This window comes from Pristiophorus japonicus, chromosome 1, assembly GCF_044704955.1.
Source record: "Pristiophorus japonicus isolate sPriJap1 chromosome 1, sPriJap1.hap1, whole genome shotgun sequence".
NCBI lineage: Eukaryota > Metazoa > Chordata > Chondrichthyes > Pristiophoridae > Pristiophorus > Pristiophorus japonicus.
In genome coordinates this window covers 231,557,449-231,583,147 of record NC_091977.1, presented here as the reverse complement: position 1 = coordinate 231,583,147, position 25,699 = coordinate 231,557,449, and the positions used below count along the sequence as shown (strand labels likewise).

The following is a 25,699-nucleotide window of genomic DNA, read 5'->3' as shown; positions in this document are numbered from 1 at the left end:
GGCACCAGGGGAGGCTCTGCTGCACAGGAGGGCAAGAAAAAGAGTGGGAGAGCTATAGTGATAGGGGATTCTATTGTAAAGGGAATAGATAGGCATTTCTGCGGCCGCAAACGAGACTCCAGGATGGTATGTTGCCTCCCTGGTGCAAGGGTCAAGGATGTCTCGGAGCGGCTGCAGCGCATTCTGGAGAGGGAGGGTGAACAGCCAGCTGTCGTGGTACATATAAGTACCAATGATATAGGTAAAAAAATGGGATGAGGTCCTACAAGGTGAATTTAGGGAGCTAGGAGTTAAATTAAAAAGTAGGACCTCAAAGGTAGTAATCTCAGAATTGCTACCAGTGCCACGTACTGGTCAGAGTAGGAATTGCAGGATAGCTCAGATGAATACATGGCTTGAGGAATGGTGCAAGGGGGAGGGATTCAAATTCCTGGGACATTGGAACCGGTTCTGGGGGAGGTGGGACCAGTACAAACCAGACAGTCTGCACCTGGGCAAGACTGGAATCGATGTCCTAGGGGGAGTGTTTGCTAGTGCTGTTGGGGAGGGTTTAAACTAAAATGGCAGAGGGATGGGAATTTATGCAGAGAGGCAGAGGGAAGTAAAAAGGGGGCAGAAGCAAAAGGTAGGAAGGAAAAAAACAAGAGTGGAGGGCAGAAAAATCAAGGGCAAAAATCAAAAAGGGTCACATTACAACAAATTCTAAAAGGACAAAGAGTGTTAAAAAAAACAAGATTGAAGGCTCTGAGTCTCAATGCGAGGAGCATTCGTAATAAGGTGGATGAATTGACTGTGCAGATAGCTGTTAACAGATATGATGTAATTGGGATTACAGAGACATGGCTCCAAGGTAATCAAGGCTGAGAACTCAACATCCAGGGGTATTCAATATTCAGGAAGGACAGACAGGAAGGAAAAGGAGGTGGGGTAGCATTGCTGGTTAAAGAGGAGATTAACGCAATAGTAAGGAAGGACATTAGCGTGGATGATGTGGAATCTATATGGGTAGAGCTGCGATACACCAAAGGGCAGAAAACGTTAGTGGGAGTTGTGTACAAATCACCAAACAGAAGTAGAGAGGTTGGGGATGGCATCAAACAGGAAATTAGGGATGCAAGCAATAAAGGTACAGCAGTTAGCATGGGTGACTTTAATCTACATATTGATTGGGCTCACCAAACTGGTAGCAATACTGTGGTGGAGGATTTCCTGGAGTCTATAAGGGATGGTTTTCTAGACCAATATGTCGATGAACCAACTAGAGAGCAGGCCATCCTAGACTGGGTCTTGTGTAACGAGAGAGGATTAATTAGCAAGCTTGTCGTGCGGGGCCCCTTGGGGAAGAGTGACCCTTGGTAGAATTCTTCATCAGGATGGAGAGTGACACAGTTAATTCAGAGACTAGGGTCCTGAACTTAAAGAAAGGAAACTTCGACGGTATGAGACGTGAATTGGCTAGGATAGACTGGAGAATGATACTTAAAGGGTTGATGGTAGATAGGCAATGGCAGACATTTCAATACCATATGGGTGAACTACAACAATTGTACACCCCTGTGTGGCATAAGAATAAAAAAGGGAAGGTGGCTCATCCGTGGCTAACAAGCGAAATTAGGAAAAGTGTTAAATCCAAGGAAGAGGCACATAAATTGGCCAGAAAATGCAGCAAACCTGAGGACTGGGAGAAATTCAGAATTCAGCAGAGGAGGACTAAGGGTTTAATTAGGACGGTGAAAATAGAGTATGGGAGTAAGCTTGCAGGGAACATAAAAACTGACTGCAAAAGCTTCTATAGATATGCGAAGAGAAAAAGATTAGTGAAGACTAATGTAGGTCCCTTGCAGTCAGAATCAGGTGAATTCATAATGGGGAACAAGGAAAAGGCAGACCAATTGAACAAATACTTTGGTTCTGTCTTCACTAAGGAAGTTACGAATAACCTCCTGAAAATACTAGGGGACCGAGAGTCTAGCGAGAAGGAGGAACTGAAGGAAATCTTTATTAGTCAGGAAATGGTGTTAGGGAAATTGAAGGGACTGAAGGCCGATAAATCCCCAGAGCCTGATAGTCTGCATCTCAGAGTACTTAAGGAAGTGACCCTAGAAATAGTAGATGCAATGGTGGTCTTTTTCCAACATTCCATGGACTCTGGTTCGGTTCCAATGGATTGGAGGATAACTTATGCAACCTCACTTTTTACAAAAGGAGGGAGAGAGAAAACAGGGAATTATAGACCGGTTAGCCTGACATCAGTGGTGGGGTAAATGCTGGAAGTAATTATTAAAAATGTTATAGCAGCGCATTTGGAAAGCAGTGACAGGATCGATCCAAGTCAGCATGGATTTATGAAAGAGAAATCATGCTTGACAAATCTTCTAGAGTTTTTTGAGGATGTAACTAGCAGAGTGGATAAGGGAGAACCTGTGGATGTGGTATATTTTGACTTTCAAAAGGCTTTTGACAAGGTCCCACACAGGAGATCCGTGTGCAAAATTAAGGCACATGGTATTGGGGGTAATGTATTGACATGGATAGAGAACTGGTTGGCAGACAGGAAGCAAAGAATGGGAATAAACGGGTCCTTTTTAGAATGGCAGGCAGTGACTAGTGGGGTGCCGCAGGGTTCAGTGCTGGGATCCCAGCTATTTACAATATACATTAATGATTTAGACGAAGGAATTGAATGTAATATCTCCAAGTTTGCAGATGACACTAAGCTGGGTGGCAGTGTGAGCTGTGAGGAGGATGCTAGGTGGCTGCAGGGGGCTTGGACAGGTTAGGTGAATGGGCAAATGCATGGCAGTTGCAGTAAAATGTGGATAAGTGTGAAGTTATCCACTTTGGTGGCAAAACCAGGAAGGCAGATTATTATCTGAATGGTGACAGATTAGGAAAAGGGGATGTGCAATGAGACCTTGTACATCAGTCATTAAAGGTAGGCATGCAGGTACAGCAGGCAGTAAAGAAAGCAAATGGCATGCTGGCCTTCATAGCAAGAGGATTTGAGTATAGGAGCAGGGAGGTCTTACTGCAGTTGTACAGGGCCTTGGTAAGACCACATCTTGAATATTGTGTGCAGTTTTGGTCTCCTAATCTGAGGAAGGACATTCTTGCTATTGAGGGAGTGCAGCGAAGGTTCACCAGACTGATTCCCGGAATGGCAGGACTGACATATGAAGAAAGACTGGATCGACTAGGCTTATATTCACTGGAATTTAGAAGAATGAGAGGGGATCTCATAGAAACATATAACATTCTGATGGGATTGGACAGGTTAGATGTAGGAAGAATGTTCCCAATGTTGGGGAAGTCCAGAACCAGGGGTCACAATCTAAGGATAAGGGGTAAGCAATTTAGGATCGAGATGAGTAGAAACTTCTTCACTCAGAGAATTGTGAACCTGTGGAATTCTCTACCACAGAAAGTTGTTGAGGCCAGTTCATTAGATATATTCAAAAGAGAGTTAGATGTGACCCTATGGTTAAAGGGATCAAGGGGTATGGCGAGAAAGCTGGAATGGGGTACTGAAGTTGCATGATCAGCCATGAACTCATTGAATGGCGGTGCAGGCTCAAAGGGCCGAATGGTCTACTCTAAACCTATTTTCTATGTTTCTATGTTTCTTGCTCCTGTACTCAAATCCTCTTGCAATGAAGGCCAACATACCATTTGCCTTCCTAACTGCTTGCTGTACCTGCATGTTTGCTTTCAATGACTGGTGTACAAGGACACCCAGGTCCCTCTGTACATCGACACTTCCCAAGCTATCACCATTTAAATAATACTTTATCCTTATGTTTTTCCTATCAAAGTGGATAACTTCATGTTTATCCATGTTGTACCGCATCTACCAAGTGTTTGCCCACTCACTCAAACTATCTAAATCACCTTGCAGCGACTTTGCATCCTCCTCACAACTCACAATCCCACCTAGTTTTGTGTTGTCAGTAAACTTAGAAAAATTACAATTGGTTTTTGAATATACTCAATGACTGAGCCTCCACAGCCCTCTGAGGTAGAGAATTTTAAAGAACACCACCCTCTGATTGAAGAAATGTCTCTTCAGCTCAGTCCTAAATGAATGATCCCTTATCCTGAGCCAGGGGAAACAGCCTCCCAGCATCTACCCTGTCAATCCCCTTAAGAATTTGATAAGTTTCAATGAGATCACCTAAACTCTATGGAATATAGGCCTAGTCTACACAATCTGTCCTCATCGGATCTTCCCTTCATCCCAGAAATGATCTAGCGAACCGTTGAACTCCCTCTAAGGCAAGTATATCCTGTTAGGTAAGGAGACCAAAACTGTACACAGTACTCCAAGTATGAGAATATATATATATATATGTACTTGAAAAGGAAAAATTTGCAATGTTATGGGGAAAGAGCAAGGGAGTGGGACTAATTTGGACAGCTTTTTCAAAGAGCTGACACAGGCACGATGGGCTGAATAACCTCCTTCTGTGCTGTATGATTCTATGAAGATTATTTTTTAAATTGCGCTATGTGTGACAGGAGCAGGGACAGGGACAAAATGTCAATCCTTCCAGTATCAGGAGCCCCAAGATAAATACCTTTAACTACTCTTCCTGGATCTGCATTTAAATCCTGGCCTCCCACTATGATAACTAAGACCATTCCTGCATTATCAAATCTGTTCACCCAGCTCCTCACATGTAACGCAGCCAATTTAGAGCTAGCTTTTCCTTCGAAGATTCTGCCGATACCAACAAAGCGTTACTTAACGTACTGCAGTCTCCAGCAACTTTTGAGATGGAAGCTGATTAAACTCTGAAACAAGCTATTGTCTTAAATACGATATTATCCTCTCCCACAGATTTGTCATTTCTAAAATTCTCAGGTGTACATCCAATCATCTAATGGCAAATCAAAGTTATATTCTGGGTTATTTTAGCTTCTTTTTCATGTATTATTGAGGTACAATATTGTTCTGTGGAATCATTTTTAAATGGGGTTAAAAAAAAGAGACCTGAGATTATATGCACACAAATCTTTGAAGGTGGCAGGAAATGTTGTGAAGGCCGTTTAAAATGCAACACAAAGGATCCTTGGCTTTTTAAACAGAGGAATAGAGTACAAAAGCAAGGATGTTATGCTAAACCTTTATAAATGACTGGTTCGGCTCCAGCTGGAGTTTTATGTTTAATTCCAGGCACCACACTTCAGGAAGGATGTCAACGCCATGGAGAGGATATAGAGGAGATTTACCAAAATGGTACCAGGGATGAGGGACTGGAGTTACGTGGAGCGACTGGAGAAGCTGGGGTTGTTCTCCTTAGAGCAGAGAAGGTTAAGGGGAGATTTAATAAAGGTGTGCAAAATCATGAAGCGTTTTGATAAAGTAAATAATGAGAAACTGTTTCCACTGCAGAAGGGTCGGAAACCAGAGGACACAGATTTAAAGTAATTGGTAAAAGAACCAGAGGGGAGATGAGGTGAATTTATTTTACGCAGCGAGTTGTTACAATCGGGAATGCACGGCCTGAAATGGTGGTGGAAGCAGATTCAATAGTAACTTTCAAATGGGAATTGGATAAATACTTGAAGAGGAACAATTTACAGGGCAATGAAGAAAGAGCAGGGGAGTGGGACTAATTAGATAGCTCTTTCAAAGAGCCGGCACAGACATGATGGGCCGAATCCTCCTTCTGTGCTGTATCATTCTACAATTCTCTGATCCTACGATAAACCAGCATCCTGGTTGGTGCACACTCATGTATCCTCTATAGAAATTAACTGTGTTTTGAAGTAAATGTCAACATTTATTATCAAAACCTTTCTTTTAATTATCCTTTTTCAAATATTTATCCACTTCGCTGTTAAAAGCTGTTACGGATTCTGCTTCCACCATCAGGATCATAAGAACATAAGAAATAGGGGCAGGAGTAGGCCATACGGCCCCTCGAGCCTGTTCCGCCATTTAATACGATCATGGCTAATCCGATCATGGACTCAGGTCCACTTCCCTGCCCGCTCCCCATAACCCGTTATTCACTTTATCGTTTAAGAAACTGTCTATTTCTATTTAAATTTAAATTTATTCAATGTCCCGGCTTCCACAGCTCTCTGAGGCAGCAAATTCCACAGATTTACAACCCTCTGAGAGAAGAAATTTCTCCTCATCTCAGTTTTAAATGGGCAGCCCCTTATTCTAAGATTATGCCCCCTAGTTCTAATCTCCCCTATCAGTGGAAACATCCTCTCTGCATCCACCTTGTCAAACCCCCTCGTAATCTTATACGTTTCGATAAGATCACCTCTCATTCTTCTGAATTCCAATGAGTAGAGGCCCAAGCTACTCAACCTTTCCTCATAAGTCAACTCTCTCATCTCCAGACAGCCCAGTGATAGTGAGTATATCTGGAGTACTGCGTACAGTTCTGGGCACCGCACCTGAGGAAGGATATATTGGCCTTGGAGGGGGTGCAGCGCAGATTCACAGAATGATACCGGGGGTAAAAGAGTTAAATTATGGGGACAGGTTGCCTAGCATTCCCTGCAGTATAGAAGATTAAGAGGTGATCAAATTGAGGTGTTTAAGATGATATGGTAGAGAGTGAGAGAAAGTATGTCCTCTGGTGGGAAGTCCAGAACAAGGAGGCATCACCTTAAAATTAGAGCTAGGCTGTTCAGGGGTGATGTCAGGAAGCACTTTGTCACACAAAGGGTGGTGGAAATCTGGAACTCTCTCCCCCAAAAAGCTGTTGATGCTGGGGGTCAATTGAAAATGTCAAAACTGAGTTTGGTAGATTTTGGTTTGGCAAGGGGATTAAGTGTTGCAGAACCAAGGCGGGTAGATGAAGTTAAGATACTGATCAGCTATGCTCTAATTGATTGGCGGAACAGGCCTGAGTGGCTGAATGCCTACTCCTGTTCCTTATGTTCATATACCCTGTATATCAGTTTCCTTGCTGGCAAGTGTGTGTAAAATACAATAATAGGTACATGTTCAATGTTTCAGTGCTAAGTATGTAAAAGTCTCCTAACACTTAGCTCACTGAGGGGTCTTCTGCTCCAGCACCTGCCTGTTTTACCTTTTTTATTTATTTGGACCATCTAGTTTTTGGATGATTCTGATATAGATATGGAATTAGGAATTATTTGAATGACTGTCCCTGGTGAACAATATTCTAATTCATTAAAGGGGCTACACACAGCATGACATTCTAGTTCCACACAACACATTTGTAGCGGAGGAGTTGAGGATACCTTTGATGTCTTGCAGAGTTTCATTTCCTTCTATCACCATAAAGAAACAAGAACACGTTATAATGAGGACACCTCCCAGTACAACAGACTAAATAAAGGTAACAACGAACACCAGAATCAATATTGTTAATCAAACCACAGGAAAAATATGCAAGTCTGTAAGTGAAACATTAGCTCACACGCTCATATCTACTATATTAACAATTATTCATCTTTAACAACAATGCACTGTAGATTGGTCTGTAGTCTGCTGGTGCCTGAAAGTGCCAATGCTCACATTAGATTTGGGGTAGGTACAGTATGTGGGAGGAACTGATGATCTGGGTCAGTGATGTCAGGGAGGTTGCTAGTGTGTTGCACAGTTGTTAAAACCTTTGTGCCTCTGATGATGGGGAAGTCGATATAATCCATAGGAACCTATATAACCAATAATGATTCTCAGCCTAGTCGATTAAAACGCAATGGGTGACCATTCTGTGTTTCAAGGAGACCTGCTATTTTGCTGATGGTTGTGATAATGAGGAAACCTCCAGTTAGCACTTAGTCAAGCAGTCAGTGCTGATGCTTAAAGCAGGATGTAGAGCAAGCAAGCTCTTTGCCAAGCTAGCAAATTATTCATGATTACTTTCACAAGGCAATATTAGCGACAGTGTGTTAATAATAGCATTGGACACCCTCCCTCCCCCACCACAATGGGTGGGAAGAGGTGGAGGGGGTTAAACCCTAAAAAACGGGGAATGCATCCCAAACCCAATCCCTACCGACCCGTTCCCGTTTTTTGGCGGAGGGCTATGTGGTGTGTCCATGTCCCGTCTTGGAGAAGCGGGGAACTTCATTAACATAATCAAATCAGGCTCCTACCGTGCAAATGGAAGCCTGATTTAAATTTAGCAGCTGCTGGCTGGGTTTCCCAGGGCTGAGGAAACCCGGCAGCGAAAGGGAAGTGGGAGCTGCGGCTCCACAAGGTAAGTGCCTTTTCTGCAGTGTTTGTGGACCAGGAGGAACAGGAGTGCTTCCCCTCCCGATGGGCCCCTCAAGGAAGCCTCCTCTATGCTTATCATGGCTTCTCTCTCTGCCCCTGCCGCGATCGGCAACCTACCCCCTCCAGTGGCTCCAATCCCACTCTGACCTTTCTGTCCTCGGCCTCCTACACTGTTCCAATGAAGCTCAACGCAAGCTCAAGGAACAGCACCTCACCTTTTGTTTAGACACTTGACAACCTTCTGGACTCAACATCAAGTTCAACAATTTCAGACCATAAACTTTGCCCCTATTTTATTTCCTTTCTTCCCTTTTTATTAAACCTCACCCCACACCCACCTCCCCCCCCCCCAACCATCTCCTTTTTATTTTTATTTTTTCTCTGTTTTTCATGGCAGCTGGTAATTATTCCGCAATTCATGCCCTATCTAGACTCATCCTTTGTTTCCGAACTTATGCCATTACCATCTCAATTCAGCCCATCATCCCTTTTGGCTCTCAAATCTCTCCTGCTATCCACTCGATCAGACCTTCCCTTTTGTTCTTTCCTCCCCTCCCGCTTTCAGTGCCCCTTGCACTTCCTTAAAAATCTTTTCATTTCAAACTTTTGCCAGTTCCGACGAAGGTCATTGACCTGTAACGTTGACACTGTTTCTCTCCACAGATGCTGCTTGACCCGCTGAGATTTCCAACATTTTCTGTTTTTATTTCAGATTCCAGCATCCGCAGTATTTTGCTTTCGTGTTAGAGGCAAATGATTTGTTCTGCTATTCAATTACATCACAAATAGAGTTTGACGAATTATTTCACATCGGAATTTTTTTCACCACAAAACCCACAAGGGTTTGTAAGGTGAAGCTAAAATATCAAAGACTATTTGGCAGTGTTTTGTCAAAGATACCTCGAAAGCCACAGATTAAAAAGGCATATTTGCTAGACAATAATGGGGCTTTGAGGTGGAAGAGGGTTCTCTGTTGGAGTTTTCAAGCTTAGAGGACAAGGGATCAGATTTTTGTTTTTCCCAATCTGAGGTTGAAAGTCAGCACTGTACTGGAGATAAGGTTGGTTTTGCTTTGGCTCATAGGCTTGGCTGAGTTAGGACTTAATTAAGAGGTGATCGTTTATACATTTCACCAGAACTGATGATAGATCATTGCGTTGAATGTTTCTCTCTCCACAGACACTGCGCCATTTTCTGTTCCATTACTAAATTAAGTGCTTCGAGTTTATACATTTTCCAATTTAAAGAAAGACTTACATTTACTTTCACGATCTCAAGGTGTCCTGTAGAATTTATCAATATCTCGCAAAGATTCCAGGTACCTTTCCCCTGCAGAGGAGAAGAATCCCTTTCTGGGCTTTTAAAATGAGTTTAAAGGGACAGACGAAGCCTACGGGGGATAAAAGGGGATGCATTCATGGAGACCCCACCCCCACTGGACTCATAGGAAAGGGAATTCAAAATGGACCTAAATTACAGAAGCTTGAGATCCCCTAAACATCTATGGAAAGGAGCATATCAATTTTAAAATTCTACAACATTTTGGCTGAGAAAAAGAGTGACCAAATACAGGAGGTGGGGCCAACCTCTGAAGCAAATTCGTGTATTAAGGATCCCAGACTATTCACCCCCTAAGAGATAATCGAATTACCCAATCAAGCACAATGGAAATCATGGTCAGGAAACTGCAATCCTAAAACAATGCAAAACCAGTGATAGCACATTCTCACACCCTAATCGAGTTACTGCTGACAAAGGAGACATTTGAAAATCAATGGACAGAACAGTTTAAACAGAGCCCAAGAGATTTGATGGGAGATAACGGAGTCTATTTTTGGGATATATCTATCCCCCAGTTTTACAAAAAAAACTAGCAGAACACAGACTGGAACTCGCACAGACTCGAACAAGGACACAGACTGGAACATGGACACAGACACAAGCAGCGTGCTTCCTCTACAGTGAAGAAATGGAATAGTGAAGGAAACTACCAGAACTCATCAAGAACTGACCGAGCACGAGGCCCACGAAACGGAAGGTTGTCAGCAACCAAATTGACAACCACCCTACAATCTACTTCTGAACGACCCAACGGGGGAGAAATTACCAAAAGGGACTAACTAAAACTATTCCTAACCAAAGAAAGTGGGTACTTACCCCATACATCCAAAACGCAACTTAACACATCAACGGACGCACCCCAACCGAAGACTACGCAGTCCGAATTCCTCTTCTCTGTCCGGGGTACAGCTCACCTAGAAGGTCAAGTGCAGTGAACCTCGAAACCGCGATTCACCGGCAACTGTCTAAAGGGATTGGTGAGCATAGCCCCTGAACCCTCAGAGCTATAACTTAGTTAGTTTGGGGAATTGGGAGGAGAGGAGGCTGGGATAACTTGTGTAAATGTATCTGCATTCTCCTCTTTACCCCATTTAGAGTTTGAGCTGTATTCTTTTCCCCACAGGCTATAATTTGACAATTTATTCAATGTGTTGTACCCCTCAGTGTGTATTGGTCTGTGTGTGTTATTAAAGGTGTGCCTTTTACCTCTTTTTAAACACAATAAAGCCATACCTGCTTCCTACCTTGAAACCGATTGTCTGTCCAAATCTGTCACAGTCCCTTCATAATTCCAGTGTCTAGAACCAAGGGTGTGGGAGCGATTCGAAACCGCTCATATAAGGTCAGAAAGGAAAGCTGAGCCCCTGAAAACCACCCCTTACGAACCCAAGCGCTTTACAGCCAATTAGTTACAATGTAGCTGCTGTTGTAATGTAGGAAACAAAATGTATAACTGATCATCTAGATTTTGCTCTTCTGGTGTGGTTTATGCCAGAATGGCGATTAACGAGTTTTAGACAGACTCAAATAGAAGTGGACTATTTTGGACTCCATTTTCACCTCCACTGGTGGAGCGCTTAAAATCGGAGATGTGCAAGAAGCCTGAATTGGAGGAGCGCAGAGATCTTGGGGCGGGGGGCGGGGGGGTGCGGGGGGAGTTGTGCAGAGGAGGTTACAGAGGTAGGGAGGGACGAGGCCATGGAGGGATTTGAAAACAAGGATGAACATTTTTTAATTGAGGCCTTGTTTAACCGGGAGCCAATGTAGGCCAGCAGCACGAGGGGTGGAGGGGTGGAGGTGCTGGGGGGGGGGGGGGTTTGGGGGGAAGTGGGGGGGTGAGGGGGGTGGAAAGAACATACTAGTTTTGGGAGTGGAAAATTGTGCATAAATCAAGTGTAAAGGGATGGAGATAACTAAAGTGGATGTCACCTATCGCGTCAGCGTTAGCCATGGATAAAAAATCTGAAAACTGCCGGTGTGCCTCAAAAGGGTGTCTTAACTTCTGAGCAGCATTTGCCGCGCTGAAAGGGCCTGAGATAGGGAAAGGAAACCTAAGGTGCAGGCATGAGTGTGCAGACAAGTGATAGAGGAGTCCAGCACCCGGCCCTCTGCTTGATGGCAGCTGAAGTGGAGATTGTTTTCTAATGAGGTTGTTGGTAGGAGGATTTCCTCAGTACTGGTTCATGGCACCAACCCCCATCGGCCACCAGCGCAACATGCCTGCAAGAAAGTGGAGCTAAGCATCATGCCACAGCTGACCATTGCTGCCGCTGCATTGGCCGAGGTTTACACTACATGGTAACTGCAGCTGACTTTGTAGAAGCCGGCACAACACTGCATCTACCTCTCTGTTGCTTACGGTCATTACCAAGTAGCTTTATGAGGTTGGTGGCATCTTGGACGTGTTCACTCAAGACTACATTGGTGGCTGATTACCCTGGGCAGGCCATTCTTTCATGCAATGCTCCTGCCATGCTGTTATTCGGGTGTTGCTAAGGATGCATCCAATATTATGATTAGGCAGAGTTTCCTATTTCTTGATCAAAGGCCCCGATATTAACTTGGAAAGGTTGGCTGCCTGTCGGGCAAGGAAAGCTCCAGAGGAAGCCGCAGTTCCAGGAGCAGGTAGGGAGCCTGCAGCTGTGCTAGTGGGAGCATGGGTCAGAGTCCAGATCTTGGGGGTTGGTCCCCGATCCCTGGGGGAGGGTGGGGGCACGTATCCCGGGGGTGATGTGTTCACTGATCTCTGGTGGGGGCAGTTGGATCCTCGAACCTGCAAGTGATCCAAAACCGGGGTGGGGTTGTGTCTTTTGATGGCAGGGAGGAGGGGTTCAATGGCGGGCGGGGAAGAAAGTAAGCTTGCGGGGTGCTAGAGGAAACACTCCTGTTCCTCCTGGCCCACAAGCAATGCTGCAAAAGCACTTACCTCTTCCAAGAAACAGTCCTCCCCTCCCTTTATTTCATTGGATGTAAAGCACTTGGAGACGTCTAGTGGTCGTGAAAGGTGCTATATAAATCCAAGTTTTTCTTTCTTTAGCTGCCAGGTTTACCGAGGCCCTCATTACAATCTTTAAACGGCCTCCTGGGAGTGGGTTTGTAGTCTGCCCCCCGTCTCACCTCCGTTAAAACTGGAAGTGGGTGGGTTCGGGTCGAGCTTGAGATTTTAAAAATGCCGACTTCCAACCCGACCCCAACCCACTCAGTTTTTGTGGTTAAAATGACCCCCAATGAGTCTTTCATTCCATCTTCCTTTGTTCCATCTTCCTTTGGGAAAAAGAGCTTCCACATGCACTCATCATCTGCCAAACTGAGGTATGTTCCCTTGCATCAGTAAATGCGGGAGTGAGTGGGCACCCTCACACAGACCGAGCTGCTGGTATAATATGATAAATGTATGTAAGTGGTAGAAAATGCCTGAATTTGAGTTTGCTGTGGCAGTAGGGAATTACGATGTAGTAGGAATATCGGAAGCATAGCTGACTGTAGAAGATGGCCATGAATACACATGCAGATGTAATATATGTTCGGGAAAGCTAGAAACAGTGGACGTCCAAAGAGATTTGGGGGTACATATACATAGATGATTAAAATGTCAAGGACAAGTATAGAAAATAATCAAAAAGGCTAATGGAATCCTTGCTTTTATATCTAGAGGACTAGAATACAAGAAGTTAGACGTTATGCTACAGCTATATAAAGCCCTGGTTAGACCACACCTGGAGCACTGTGAGCAGTTCTGGGCACCACAGCTTAGGAAGGATATATTGGTCTTGGATGTTGTGCAGCGTAGATTTACCAGAATGATACCTGGATTCTAAGGGTTAAATTACGAGGAGAGATTACACAAACTAGGGTTTGGAATTTAGAAGATTCAGGGATAATGTGATCGATGTTTTCAAGATCTTAAGGGGATCTGATAGGGTAGATAGAGAGAAACTATTTCTGCTGGTTGGAGAGTCTAAGATTAGGAGGCATAGTCTAAAAATTAGAGCCAGGCCTTTCATGAGTGAAGTTAGGAAATACTTCTGGTAGAAGTTTGAAACTCTTCCACAAATGGCAGTTGAAGCTAGGTCAATTATTAACTATAAATCTGAAATTGATAGATTTTTGTTAACAAAAGGTATTAAGGGATATGGAGCAAAGGTGGGTATATGGAGTTAAGTCACAGATCAGCCATGAACTAATTGAATGGCAGAACAGGCTTGACGGGCGAAATGGCCTCCTCCTGCTCCTAAGTTCCAATAGGCAGGAACAGAATGTGAAGGACATCCGGTAGGTTAAAGTTCATCCTGTGGGATGTGAGAACTTACACAATGATCTACTCTAGTTAGTCATTTTAACATAAAGAGCCCAAAGCTAAACCAGCCAAGTCAGAGTAAGAGGGATTTGTTCCATGAAGTAAATAAGAAGGTTACATGAAAACAGAGATTAGTTTAATGGGGGACTTCAATAACAAGATAATTACAGATGAGGAAGGCCATTTGGCCCATCTTAATTCACCCCTCCAGAGAGATCCTGACATTCCCCCATTGGAGCATCCAATTGTTTCTTAATTGTTTCTGCCTCGATTCTATCTGCAAGTCTATTCTCACATTGATCACTCTTCATGTGAGGAAGTATTCCCTGATATTCAGTCAGTATCCTTCAATTCCAGGATGCTGTGCGTTGATGCACCTTTCTGCCATCTTTTCCTTCTTTACAATATTTTTTTATATATTAAGACTGCTGTTCCATCACTGGACTAATTGCCCATTCACTGTTACATGGTTAGATGCATCAGATTCAATGCAGCAGGCTAGCATATTCAATCACTTTGAGTATTCATTTCCTAAATGCTTTCTTTTCATACACAAATTTAAGAAAACTTTGAGGCGTGCACCATAATCACAAGATGTTACTCTAAAGGGGTGCAACATCTATTAAACAGTTTGGAGTAAATCAGTTATTGGATAAGTCAAATGCTTGTAGTAATCATGGCTTCGCATATTTTGCCCATGCTCTTTTACTGAGTCCTGTTTCTCTAGAAAAGAGAAGGTTGAGAGTTCACCTAATAGAGATCATTACAATTATCAAAGGGTTTGATAAGATAGATGTAGAGAAGATGTTTCCATTTGTGGGGAGTCCAAAACTAGGGGTCATAAATATAAGATAGTCATCAATAAATCCAATAGGGAATTCAGGAGAAACTTCTTTACCCGGAGAGTGGTGAGAATGTGGAACTCACTACCACATGGTGTAGTTGAAGCAAGTAGCATAAATGTATTTACGAGGAAGCTAGTTAAGTACATGAGGTTGAAAGGAATAGATAGGGTGAACTGAAGAGAGGTGGGAGGAAGTTCGTATAGAACATAAACACCAGCATGGATGGGTCGAGCCAAATGACTTGTTTCTGTCCTGTAAAATTCTATATAATTCCTTTCATTTGTGCTGTCAGGTAGTTGGTACAAAATATTTACAAGATTGTGGACATCCCGAGCTTTATGATATGACTAACTGGATCTTACACAGCTAGAACAATTATTTTGTGCTTTTTAACTCTTGGGAAGCATCGCAGAAGATGGTGGAGGGAGAAAGATAAGGACGTCTAAAATAGAGGCACTGTTTATAATGAATACGCAAGAATATGAGCAAGACACATCAGGGCATGCATAAGCCATCAAGAGCCTATCAATGTTTACAACTTTCTTGCATATAACACACAATATTCAACAGCAGCAGGGGACAGCAAATACAATGCATATAGAAGCTGTAGCAGGTCTCATTTTGTAGCAAAAGCCTCTTATTGGGAGGCGTCCACATAGTGAGAGAAATGCCTCTTTTATCCAATCCTTTTGAACATATTAACATAGAGGAATGAACTGGAGCTTTGAATAATTGCTCCCTTTAAACAAATATCTATGAGGAAGCCTCCCAATAAATTGCGATCACTATATTAGCAGCACCACTCACAGCACACATGCATTAATCTGATTGGCAAAATACCTCTTTCAGTTGCATTTGTCATATTAAAATCTGCACAATGAACGGGGGAGAAAAGCAAATAAATGTCGGAAAATGATTTGTCATGCAAATATAATAACCACATTAGCAGAAAAAAAATGCTGCATTGGTTTGGAAGTTTTATGAATGTTAAAGTCCTCGTTGACTATTCTCTTGCAGATGGACTTTAAGACCAAGACTGGATTGCATGAGTAAGTCTGATCAAAAGATTTTAAATGAGAGGAACAGACACTGAGATTTGTGTTATGTTTTGATTGTTAGAATTTAATGGAGTTTAGAATTAAAGTCCAGTTATTTTAGGCAAACATTGCATTCTTTTTCTAAAGGGTGAATGATGACTATTTAAATGGTTTTGTCAGTGTGTCTTTGAGCAGTGAACAATTTGTTAGGTTAACTAGCTGTGTGTATGCATGTGATTGTATTAATGATCCAAACTTACTCGCCCTGAAATGACCTTGAACCATATTAGTAACAAGTGCATTAAAATTCCTTTGTCTGTCCATTTTAACAAAGGCGTTCATCCATTTATTTCAATAGTTTAGCATCTTAATTAAAACAGAGGGCAGACGAATTTCTTACATAATAGTTAAGAGATGATTTTACAGAAACATTTATAAGTTAGTTGGAAGGGTATGGAATAAATATGTACTCAAGGGGATATTTCTTCTTCAAAGTCCAGCCATTTGAAACTGGAAGTACCAGACTTACCCTGCACTTCCAAAGTTACAGATCTGGAATACTCCAAGCCGAGACTATTTCTTGCCATACAGCGATATTGTCCTGCATCTTCAATTTGAACACTGCGGATTCTTAAGTTCCCAGACTCGAGGACAGAAGTTCGTGGGTGCTCCTTCTACGGGCAGAATACATTTCATTATTAGTTTGGCTCTGCTTACAAAAATGCGCAGTTTTAATAAGAAACTCTCAAAAAATTCTGATTCAGATTATTTTTCCTCGGTTTAAGTTTCCTATGGCTAAGTGGGAATCCAGGTTGACATGCCCGGTGCCAGTACTGTGGTGCGCTGCACTGTCAGAAGTGGCGTCTTTCGGATGAGATGTTCAGCCGAAGCCCTGTCTGCTCTCTCAGGTAGACGTAAAAGATCCCAAGGCATTATTTCAAAAAAGAGCAGGGGTGTTATCCCTGGTGTCCCGGCCAACATCACTACACCAAATAAGTTGCTCATTATCACATTGCTATTTGTGGGAGCGTGCTGTGCGGAAAATAGCAGCTGCGTTTCTTACATTACAACAGCGACTACACTTCAATAGTATTTCACTGGCAGGAAAGTGCTTTGGGACATCCTGAAGTTGCGAAAGGTGCTATATAAATGCAAGTCTTTTGTTTTTTTTAAGTGGTGAGCTGGAAAATCATTTCCCATTTGAAGCTGCTTCAAGAGTCCCTAAGTGTGACTCAATTCAAAAATTCCCTGCGTTTTTCCAATTTTGGAAGATTCTAGAAAGCCATGTTTAACAGAATAAATAGTGCTCCAAACTGTCACAGTCACTATGAAACAGGAACAGTACAACAATGGTTCTGAACAAGACAATCCTTGGGCTAGATTCTCCACTGATTCTCTATCAATCAGAAAATCTAGTCTGTGGAGTAACTGTGTGCTCTGATAGCTCCAGACGATGTTTATTTGCTTACTTTCAGTGCAGTTTCATCTTTGATCCACAAAATGGCTGGCTTTGGATTGCCCATCGTACTACAAGGTAGCACGACCTTTGATCCCAGCAACACTCTGACATCAGTGGGTGGTCGAGTGATTTTTGGTTCTGAGGGGACAAAAAGAAAACAAATGACACTTGAGCCAAAGAGTCAAAAGTTGCTACAAATATTCATTTATTTTGTTCGAAGTGACCTATCTATTTATTTGTCGATATAGTTTGTGCCTTATTAAATCCACCACCTCCACACATCAGTGAAGGTAAAATCCCAGTTAGCTTCTTCATGAAATTTAAAAAACGTTTTCAACAATGTCAAGGCCTTGGAGAGTGTGCAGAGGTGATTTATCAGAATGGTACCAGAGATGAGGGACTTCAGTTATGTGGAGCGACTTTGAAGCAGGGATTGTTCTCCTGAGAGTAGAAATGGTTCAAAGGAGATTTAATAGAGGTGTTCAAATTTATGAGGGGTCTTGATAGAGTAGACAGTGAGAAATTGTTTCCACTGGCAGGACGGTCAGTAACCAGAGGATACAGACTTAAGATAATTGTCAAAAATGCCGGGGGGGTGGCGGGGGGGAGGAGATGAGGTGATTTTTTTTTTACACAGCGAGTTGCTATGATTTGGAACACACTGCCTGAAAGGGCGGTGGAAGCAGATTCAACAGTAACTTTCAAAAGGGAATTGGATAAATACTTGAAAAGGAAACTTTGTAGGGCTAAGGGGAAAGAGCAGGGGAAGTGGGGCTAATTGGAGAGCTCTTTCAGAGAGCTGGTGCAGACACAATGGACAAAAGGGCCTCCTCCTGTGCTGTATGATTCTATTCTATAACAAACACATTCCTCCAAATTCCTCTCCTTTGCTGAAGGTATTGAGTCTTTCTGGACATTGGTTCTATTTGTGTCAGGCAGCATTCGATACTTTGTCCAATTAGCTTTACCTCATGTGTAGACCAAGACAGTGAATGTTGGCAGCTTATTCAAACGTGGAAGTCTCGCAGCTTGGTTTCATCTGAGAGCCAGACGTGTGTGTTTTCCTTTAGGGATTAATGGATGGCAATCAGAAGTGGGACTCCTGGCTGCTTTTTCCCCATTCCTGGCACCCTATAGTTCTGAAGTAATTGTACTGTCAATTTAACCATCCATCATAGCTGAGATCAGCTACCTCAGCACAGACCAAGGATCGAAACCTTGAGAAGACTGTTTGCAAAACCATTCTACGAATGTTTAACTTGTCCAAAAGACATTTTTTGTGTTATTTTAACGGAACAGTTACCAGTTTAAAATAAGTGGGTTTAAGCTTCTGATAAAATACCAGACATAGTTGAACGTTGCATTTGGCCTTTTGAGATTGAATACAGTAATTTCTTAGCTTATATTTTTAATTACATTTCAGCAAAGCACTGTCATCACTGGAATTCCAACAAGGCCATAATTTCCTATATTCTGAATTCCCAAACTCAACCAGTCCCAAAACCATTCCACTCTCCTCCGGGAACTTGCGCACAAAAATCTAGGCTGACACTCCCAGTGCCGTACTGAGGGAGTGCTGTCTTTCGGATAAGGTGTTCAACTGAAGCTCTCTCAGGTAGACATGAAAATATCCCATGACATCGGTGTCCTGGGCCAATATTTATCCCACAACCAACACACTCAAAAAATAGATTATCTGGTCACAAAAAAATCATTGCTGTTTGTGGGATCTTGCTGTCACAAATTGGCTGCCGCGTTCCCTAAATTACAACAGAGACTACAGTTCAAAAGTACGTCATTGCCTGTAAAACGCTTTGGGATGACCTGAGGTTGTGAAAGGCGCTATATAAATTTACCTTCCCTCCATCCCTCCCTCGCTCCCCTTCCCTCCCTTTGAGACATTAAACCATGGCTCTGTCTGCATTGCTGTTTGAGGGAGCTTGCTGTGCACAAATTGCTTGACTATACTTCAATGGCTGTCAAGCTCTGAGGTCATGAGTGGCTATATAATTGTAAATGTAAGTCTTTTTGTGCAAACTGAGTTTCAAGTAGCTTCTATTGAGATGGAAAAGTGAGAGACTTACTCATTTTCACCTGTAGAGCTCCACAGCTTTGCACAGAGCTCCCCACGCCATTGTTAGCAGTACAACAGTACACTCCGTTATCGGTATCTTCAACACTGAGAATGGTTAATATCTGGCCATTTTCTTTTGTACTGTAGCGGGTGTCAAACGGTCTGTAAATTGTAACAAGAAAAGCCAAGGCAATTTATTTGTCAAATAATTAACATGTGAACAGAAATGCCCTTAGCTTAAAATTGAGTACTTAAGAAACATAGAAAATAGATGCAGGAGTAGGCCATTTGGCCCTTCGAGCCTGCACCACAGAAAGCCTGTGGAGTAACATTTTACACAGAATTTACAGCCCAGAAACAGGCCATTCGGCCCAACTGGTCTATGCCAGTGTTTATGCTCCAAACGAGCCTCCTCCAACTTTACTTCATCTCACTCTATCAGTAAATTCAGCTATTCCTTTCTCGTCATGTACTTATCCAACTTCCCCTTAAATGCATCTATACTATTCACCTCAACCACTCCCATGTAGTCGTGAGTTCCACATTCTAACCACTCTCTGGGTAAAGATGTTTCTCCTGAATTCTATGTTGGATTTATTAGTGACTATCTTATATTTATGTTCTCTAGTTCCGGTCTCCCACACAAGTGGAAACATCTTCTCTACGCCTACCCTATCAAACCCCTTCAGAATTTTAAAGAGCCCCAGCCTGTTCAGTCTTTCCCGAGAGTTACAACCTCTCAGTTCTGGTATCATCCTTGTGAATCTGTTTTGCAACTTCTCAGACTTATTTAATGTTTTACAGAACATACATTGAGTGCGACAGGCAGTTTTGTTTGACATATTGCATTATGGAGACGAAATTGCATACCGTCCCAGTTGGGGGCGGTAACAGCTGCCAGATGGTACCTCCTGCACCAAGTGCAGAAGTCCCGCCCCACAAGCTAAATTGGGCTTACCGCTCCTGAGAGGAAGTGGAGCACAAAATCTCGCTCTCCACTTCCTCTCATGGACGGGACCGGGACGCTAACCATTGCAAATTTTCCAGCGCTATGCAGAGAGGTGCATAGCGCTGGCAGGAACACAGGACCCTCCCCTTCCATTAAAGGAGAGATCATAGAAACATAGAAACATAGAAAATAGGTGCAGGAGTAGGCCATTAGGCCCTTCGAGCCTGCACCACCATTCAATAAGGTCATGGCTGAACATTCCTTCAGTACCCCTTTCCTGCTTTCTCTCCATACCTCTTGATCCCTTTAGCCATAAGGGCTACATCTAACTCCCTCTTGAATATATCCAATGAGCTGGCATCAACAACTCTCTGCGGTAGGGAATTCCACAGGTTAACAACTCTCTGAGTGAAGAAATTTCTCCTCATCTCAGTCCTAAATGGCCTACCCCTTATCCTAAGACTGCGTCCCCTGGTTCTGGACTTCCCCAACATCAGGAACACTCTTCCCGCATCTAACCTGTCCAGTCCCGTCAGAATTTTATATGTTTCAATGAGATCCCCTCTCATCCTTCTAAACTCCAGAGTATAAAGGCCCAGTTGATCCAGTCTCTCCTCATATGTCAGTCCAGCCGTCCCTGGAATCGTTCTGGTGAACCTTTGCTGCACTCCCTCAATAGCAAGAACGTCCTTCCTCAGATTAGGAGACCAAAACTGAACACAATATTCCAGGTGGGGCATCACCAAGGCCCTGTACAACTGCAGTAAGACTTCCCTGCTCCTATACTCAAATCACCTTGCTATGAAGGCCAACATACCAGTTGCCTTCTTCACCGCCTGTTGTACCTGCATGCCAACTTTCAAGGACTGATGAACCATGACACCCAGGTCGCGCTGCACCTCCCCTTTTCCTAATCTGCCGCCATTCAGATAATATTCTGCCTTCGTGTTTTTGCTCCCAAAATGGATAACCTCACATTTATCCACATTATACTGCATCTGCCATGCATTTGCCCACTCACCTAACCTGTCTAAGTCACCCTGCAGCCCCTTAGCGTCCTCCTCACAGCTCACACCGCCACCCAGTTTAGTGTCATTTGCAAACTTGGAGATATTACATTCAATTACTTGATCTAAAATCGTGAATGTATATTGTAATGAGCTGGGGTCCCAGCACTGAGCCCTGCGGCATCCCACTAGTCACTGCCTGCCATTCTGAAAAGGACGCGTTTATCCCGACTCTCTGCTTCCTGTCTGCCAACCAGTTCTCTATCCACATCAGTACATTACCCCCAATACCATGTGCTTCGATTTTGCACACCAATCTCTTGTGTGGGACCTTGTCAAAAGCCTTTTGTAAGTCCAAATATACCACATCCACTAGTTCTCCCTTATCCACTCTGTTAGTTGCATCCTGAAAAAATTCCAGAAGATACATCAAGCATGATTTCCCTTTCATAAATCCATGCTGACTTGGACCGATCCTGTCACAGCTTTCCAAATGCGCTGCTATTTCATCCTTAATGATTGATTCCAACATTTTCCCCACTACTGATGTCAGGCTAACCAGTCTATAATTACCCATTTTCTCTCTCCCACCTTTTTAAAAAAGTGGCGTTACATTAGCAACCCTCCAGTCCATAGGAACTGATCCAACAAATCATGTTGGAAAATGATCACCAATGCATCCATTATTTCTAGGGCCACTTCCTTAAGTAGTCTGGGATGCAGACTATCAGGCCCCGGGGATTTATCAGCCTTCAATCCCATCAATTTCCCTAACACAATTTCCCACTTTATAAGGATATCCTTCAGTTCCTCCTTCTCACTAGACCCACTGTCGCCTAGTACATTCGGAAGGTTATTTGTGTCTTCCTTCGTGAAGACAGAACCAAAGTATTTGTTCAATTGGTCTGCCATTTCTTTGTTCCCCAGTATAAATTCACCTGAATCCGACTGCAACGGACCTACGTTTGTCTTCACTAATCTTTTTCTCTTCACATATAGAAGCTTTTGCAGTCAGTTTTTATGTTCCCTGCAAGCTTCCTCTCATACTCTATTTCCCCCCTCTTATTTAAACCCTTTGTCCACCTCTGTTGAATTCTAAATTTCTCCCAGTCCTCAGGTTTGTTGCTTTTTCTAGCCAATTTATATGCCTGTTCCTTGGTTTTAACACTATCTTTAATTTCCCTTGTTAGCCACGGTTGAGCCACCTTCCCCGTTTTATTTTTACTCCAGACAGGGATGTACAATTGCTGAAGTTCATCCATGTGATCTTTAGATATTTGCCATTGCTTATCCACCGTCAACCCTTTAAGTAGCCTTTGCCAGCCTATTCTCGCTAATTCACGCCTCATACCATCGAAGTTACCTTTCCTTAAGTTCAGTACCCTAGTTTCGGCATTAACTGTGTCACTCTCCATCTTAATAAAGAATTCTACCATATTATGGTCACTCTTCCCCAAGGGGCCTCGCACAACAAGATTGCTAATTAGTCCCTTCTCATTACACATCACCCAGTCTAGGATGGTCAGCCCTCTAGTTGGTTCCTCGACATATTGGTCTAGAAAACCAACCCTAATACACTCCAGGAAATCCTCCTCCACCTCATTGCTACCAGTTTGGTTAGCCCAATCAATATGTAGATTAAAGTCGCTCATGATAACTGCTGTACCTTTATAGCACACATCCCTTATTTCTTGTTTGATGCTGTCCCCAACCTCACTACTACTGTTTGGTGGTCTGTAGACAACTCCCACTAGCATTTTCTGCCCTTTAGTATTCTGTAGCTTCACCCATACTGATTCCACATCATCCAGGCTCATGTCCCTCCTTGCTATTGCATTAATTTCCTCTTTAACCAGCAGTGCCACCCCACCTCCTTTTCCTTTCTGTCTATCCTTCCTAAATGCTGAATACCCCTGGATGTTGAGTTCCCAGCCTTGGCCACCCTGGAGCCATGACTCCGTGATGCCAATTACATCATATCTGTTAACTGCTATCTGCACAGTTAATTCATCCACTTATTCCGAATATTCCTCGCATTGAGGCACAGAGCCTTCAGGCTTGTCTTTTTAACACACTTTGCCCCTTTAGAATTTTGCTGTAATGTGGCCTTTTTTATTTTTTGCCTTGGGTTTCTCTGCCCTCCACTTTTACTATTCTCCTTTCTATCTTTTGCTTCCGCCTCCATTTTATTTCCCTCTGTCTCCCTGTATAGGTTCTCATCCCCCTACCATGTTAGTTTAACTCCTCCCTAACAGCACAAGCAAACACTCCCCCTCGGACATTGGTTCCGGTCCTGCCCAGGTGCAGACCGTCCGGTTTGTACTGGTCCCACCTCCCCCAGAACCGGTTCTAATGTTCCAGGAATTTGAATCCCTCCCTCTTGCACCACTCCTCAAGCCACGTATTCATCTGCGCTATCCTGCGATTCCTACTCTGACTAGCACGTGGCACTGGTAGCAATCCTGAGATTACTACTTTTGTGGTCCTACTTTTCAATTTAGCTCTTAGCTCCCTAAATTCGTCTTGTAGGACCTCATCCCGTTTTTTACCTATATCATTGGTACCTTTATGCACCACGACAACTGGCTGTTCACCCTCCCTTTTCAGAATGTCTTGCACCCGCGCCGAGACATCCTTGACCCTTGCACCATGGAAGTAACATACCATCCTGGAGTCTCGGTTGCGGCCCTTACAATTGAATCCCCTATCACTATAGCTCTCCCACTCTTTTTCCTGCCCTCCTGTGCAGCAGAGCCACCCACGGTGCCATGAACTTGGCTGCTGCTGCCCTCCCCTATTGAGTCATCCCCCTTAACAGTACCCAAAGTACCCAAAGATGCTGAGAGGCTATCCCCTCCTGGTTGGCGACTTCAGAACTAGGGGGCATAGCCTCAGAGTAAGCAGTTGGCAATTTAGGACTGAGGTAAGGATAAATTTCTTCACTCAGAGGGTTGTGAATCTTTGGAATTCTCTACCCCAGAGAGCTGTAGATACTCCGTTGTTGAGTATATTCAGGACTGAGATCGATAGATTTTTGGACACTAAGGGAATCAAGGGATATGGGAATAGTGCAGGAAAGTGTTGAGGTTGAAGATCAGCCATGATCTTATTTAATGGCGAAGCAGGCTTAAAGGGGCAGTATGACTGACTCCTGCTCCTATTTCTTATGTTCTTATGGTCTTATTTTCTTGTCAGAACACTACTGGTTCACAACCCAATCTTATCCAAGGTGAGAATCCTACTGGCCAGAGATTGGCTCTGGTATACTGTATCGCTTTGTCCTATTTCTGACTCCGCCCTGTGATGGATGCCATATTCTGCTTCTTTCAACCTTCGGTGTGCTCTCACCTTATAGGAATGTTATTACGAGTCCAGGTTATCTCTGCTGGTGGGTATGAATCCACTGCACACAGGAAAGAGGCTTCTTCTTCAACTAGTACATCCACTGTCTCCAAGGGACTGGTGATCTCAGGAGCTGGGAAATTAGATACAGATTCAGGAATTACAGTAATATTCATTTGATAAAAGCTACAGCAAATCTGAAACTTATTGATTTGCAATTCTGCCTTTCTTCATTTTAATTATTTTTTTCTTCTACAATTCAAGGAAAGCATTCAGTAAAAATGTGGAATAAAAACAGAGAATGCTGAAAATCTCAACGGGTCAAGCAGCATCTGTGGAGCGAAAAACAGAGTTAACGTTTCGGGTCAATGACCCTTCATCAGAACTGTGGAATGTTAAGTACTGAAAGGGGGAGGGAAGGAAAGAACATAAGGGAAGGTCTGTGATAGGGTGGAAGGCAGGAGAGATTAGAGAGACAAAAGGGATGATGGGCTGCATTGAAATGGTAATGATAGAGGTTAGAAAAAGGTTAATCTAGATAGGGTGTGAATGGCGAAGTAAGGACCAACTGCCATTATAGACAAAGAGAAGAAAAAGAGAAGAAAGAAGAAAAAAAACAAAAGATGAGGAGGGGGTTGGGGGGAGAAAAGGGAGCCATAGATGGCCAGAGGTTAAGTTCTGAAATTGTTGAACTCGATGTTGAATCCAGTAGGCCGTATAGTGTCTAAACGAAAGATGAGGTGCTGTTCCTCGAGCTTGCGTTGAGCTTCATTGGAACAGTGGAGGAGTTCGAGGGTGGAGCTATCAGAGTGGGAGTGGATCGGGGAATTAAAGTGACAGGCGACCGGAAGCTCAGGGTCACACTTACAGACTGAACAGAGATGTTCAGCAAAGTGGTCACCCAATCTACGTTTGGTCTCCCCAATGTAGAGGAGACCACATCGTGAGCAACGAATACAGTATACTAAATTGAAAGAAGTGCAAGTAAATCGCTGTTTCACCTGGAAGGAGTATTTAAGGCGCTGGATAATGGGAAGGGAGGAGGTAAAATGGCAGGTGTTGCATCTCCTGCGCTTGCACAGGGAATGTGCCGTGGGAAGGGGAAGGGGTGCTGGGGTTGACTCAGGAGTGGACCA

The 25,699-nt window shown here is 43.3% G+C and overlaps 1 protein-coding gene across 1 annotated transcript in view; it reads right to left on the bottom strand.

The window, feature by feature from the left end:
• Nucleotides 1-25,699, bottom strand: part of musk (muscle, skeletal, receptor tyrosine kinase) — a 216,641-nt gene that overhangs the window by 137,003 nt on the left and 53,939 nt on the right. The window contains exons 2-5 of the mRNA XM_070870699.1: nucleotides 24,570-24,696; nucleotides 19,276-19,427; nucleotides 17,202-17,329; nucleotides 16,262-16,406 (exon numbers count right to left, since the gene is read on the bottom strand). Coding sequence (XP_070726800.1) covers nucleotides 16,262-16,406; nucleotides 17,202-17,329; nucleotides 19,276-19,427; nucleotides 24,570-24,696 — 552 coding nt within the window. The remainder of the gene's footprint in view (nucleotides 1-16,261; nucleotides 16,407-17,201; nucleotides 17,330-19,275; nucleotides 19,428-24,569; nucleotides 24,697-25,699) is intronic.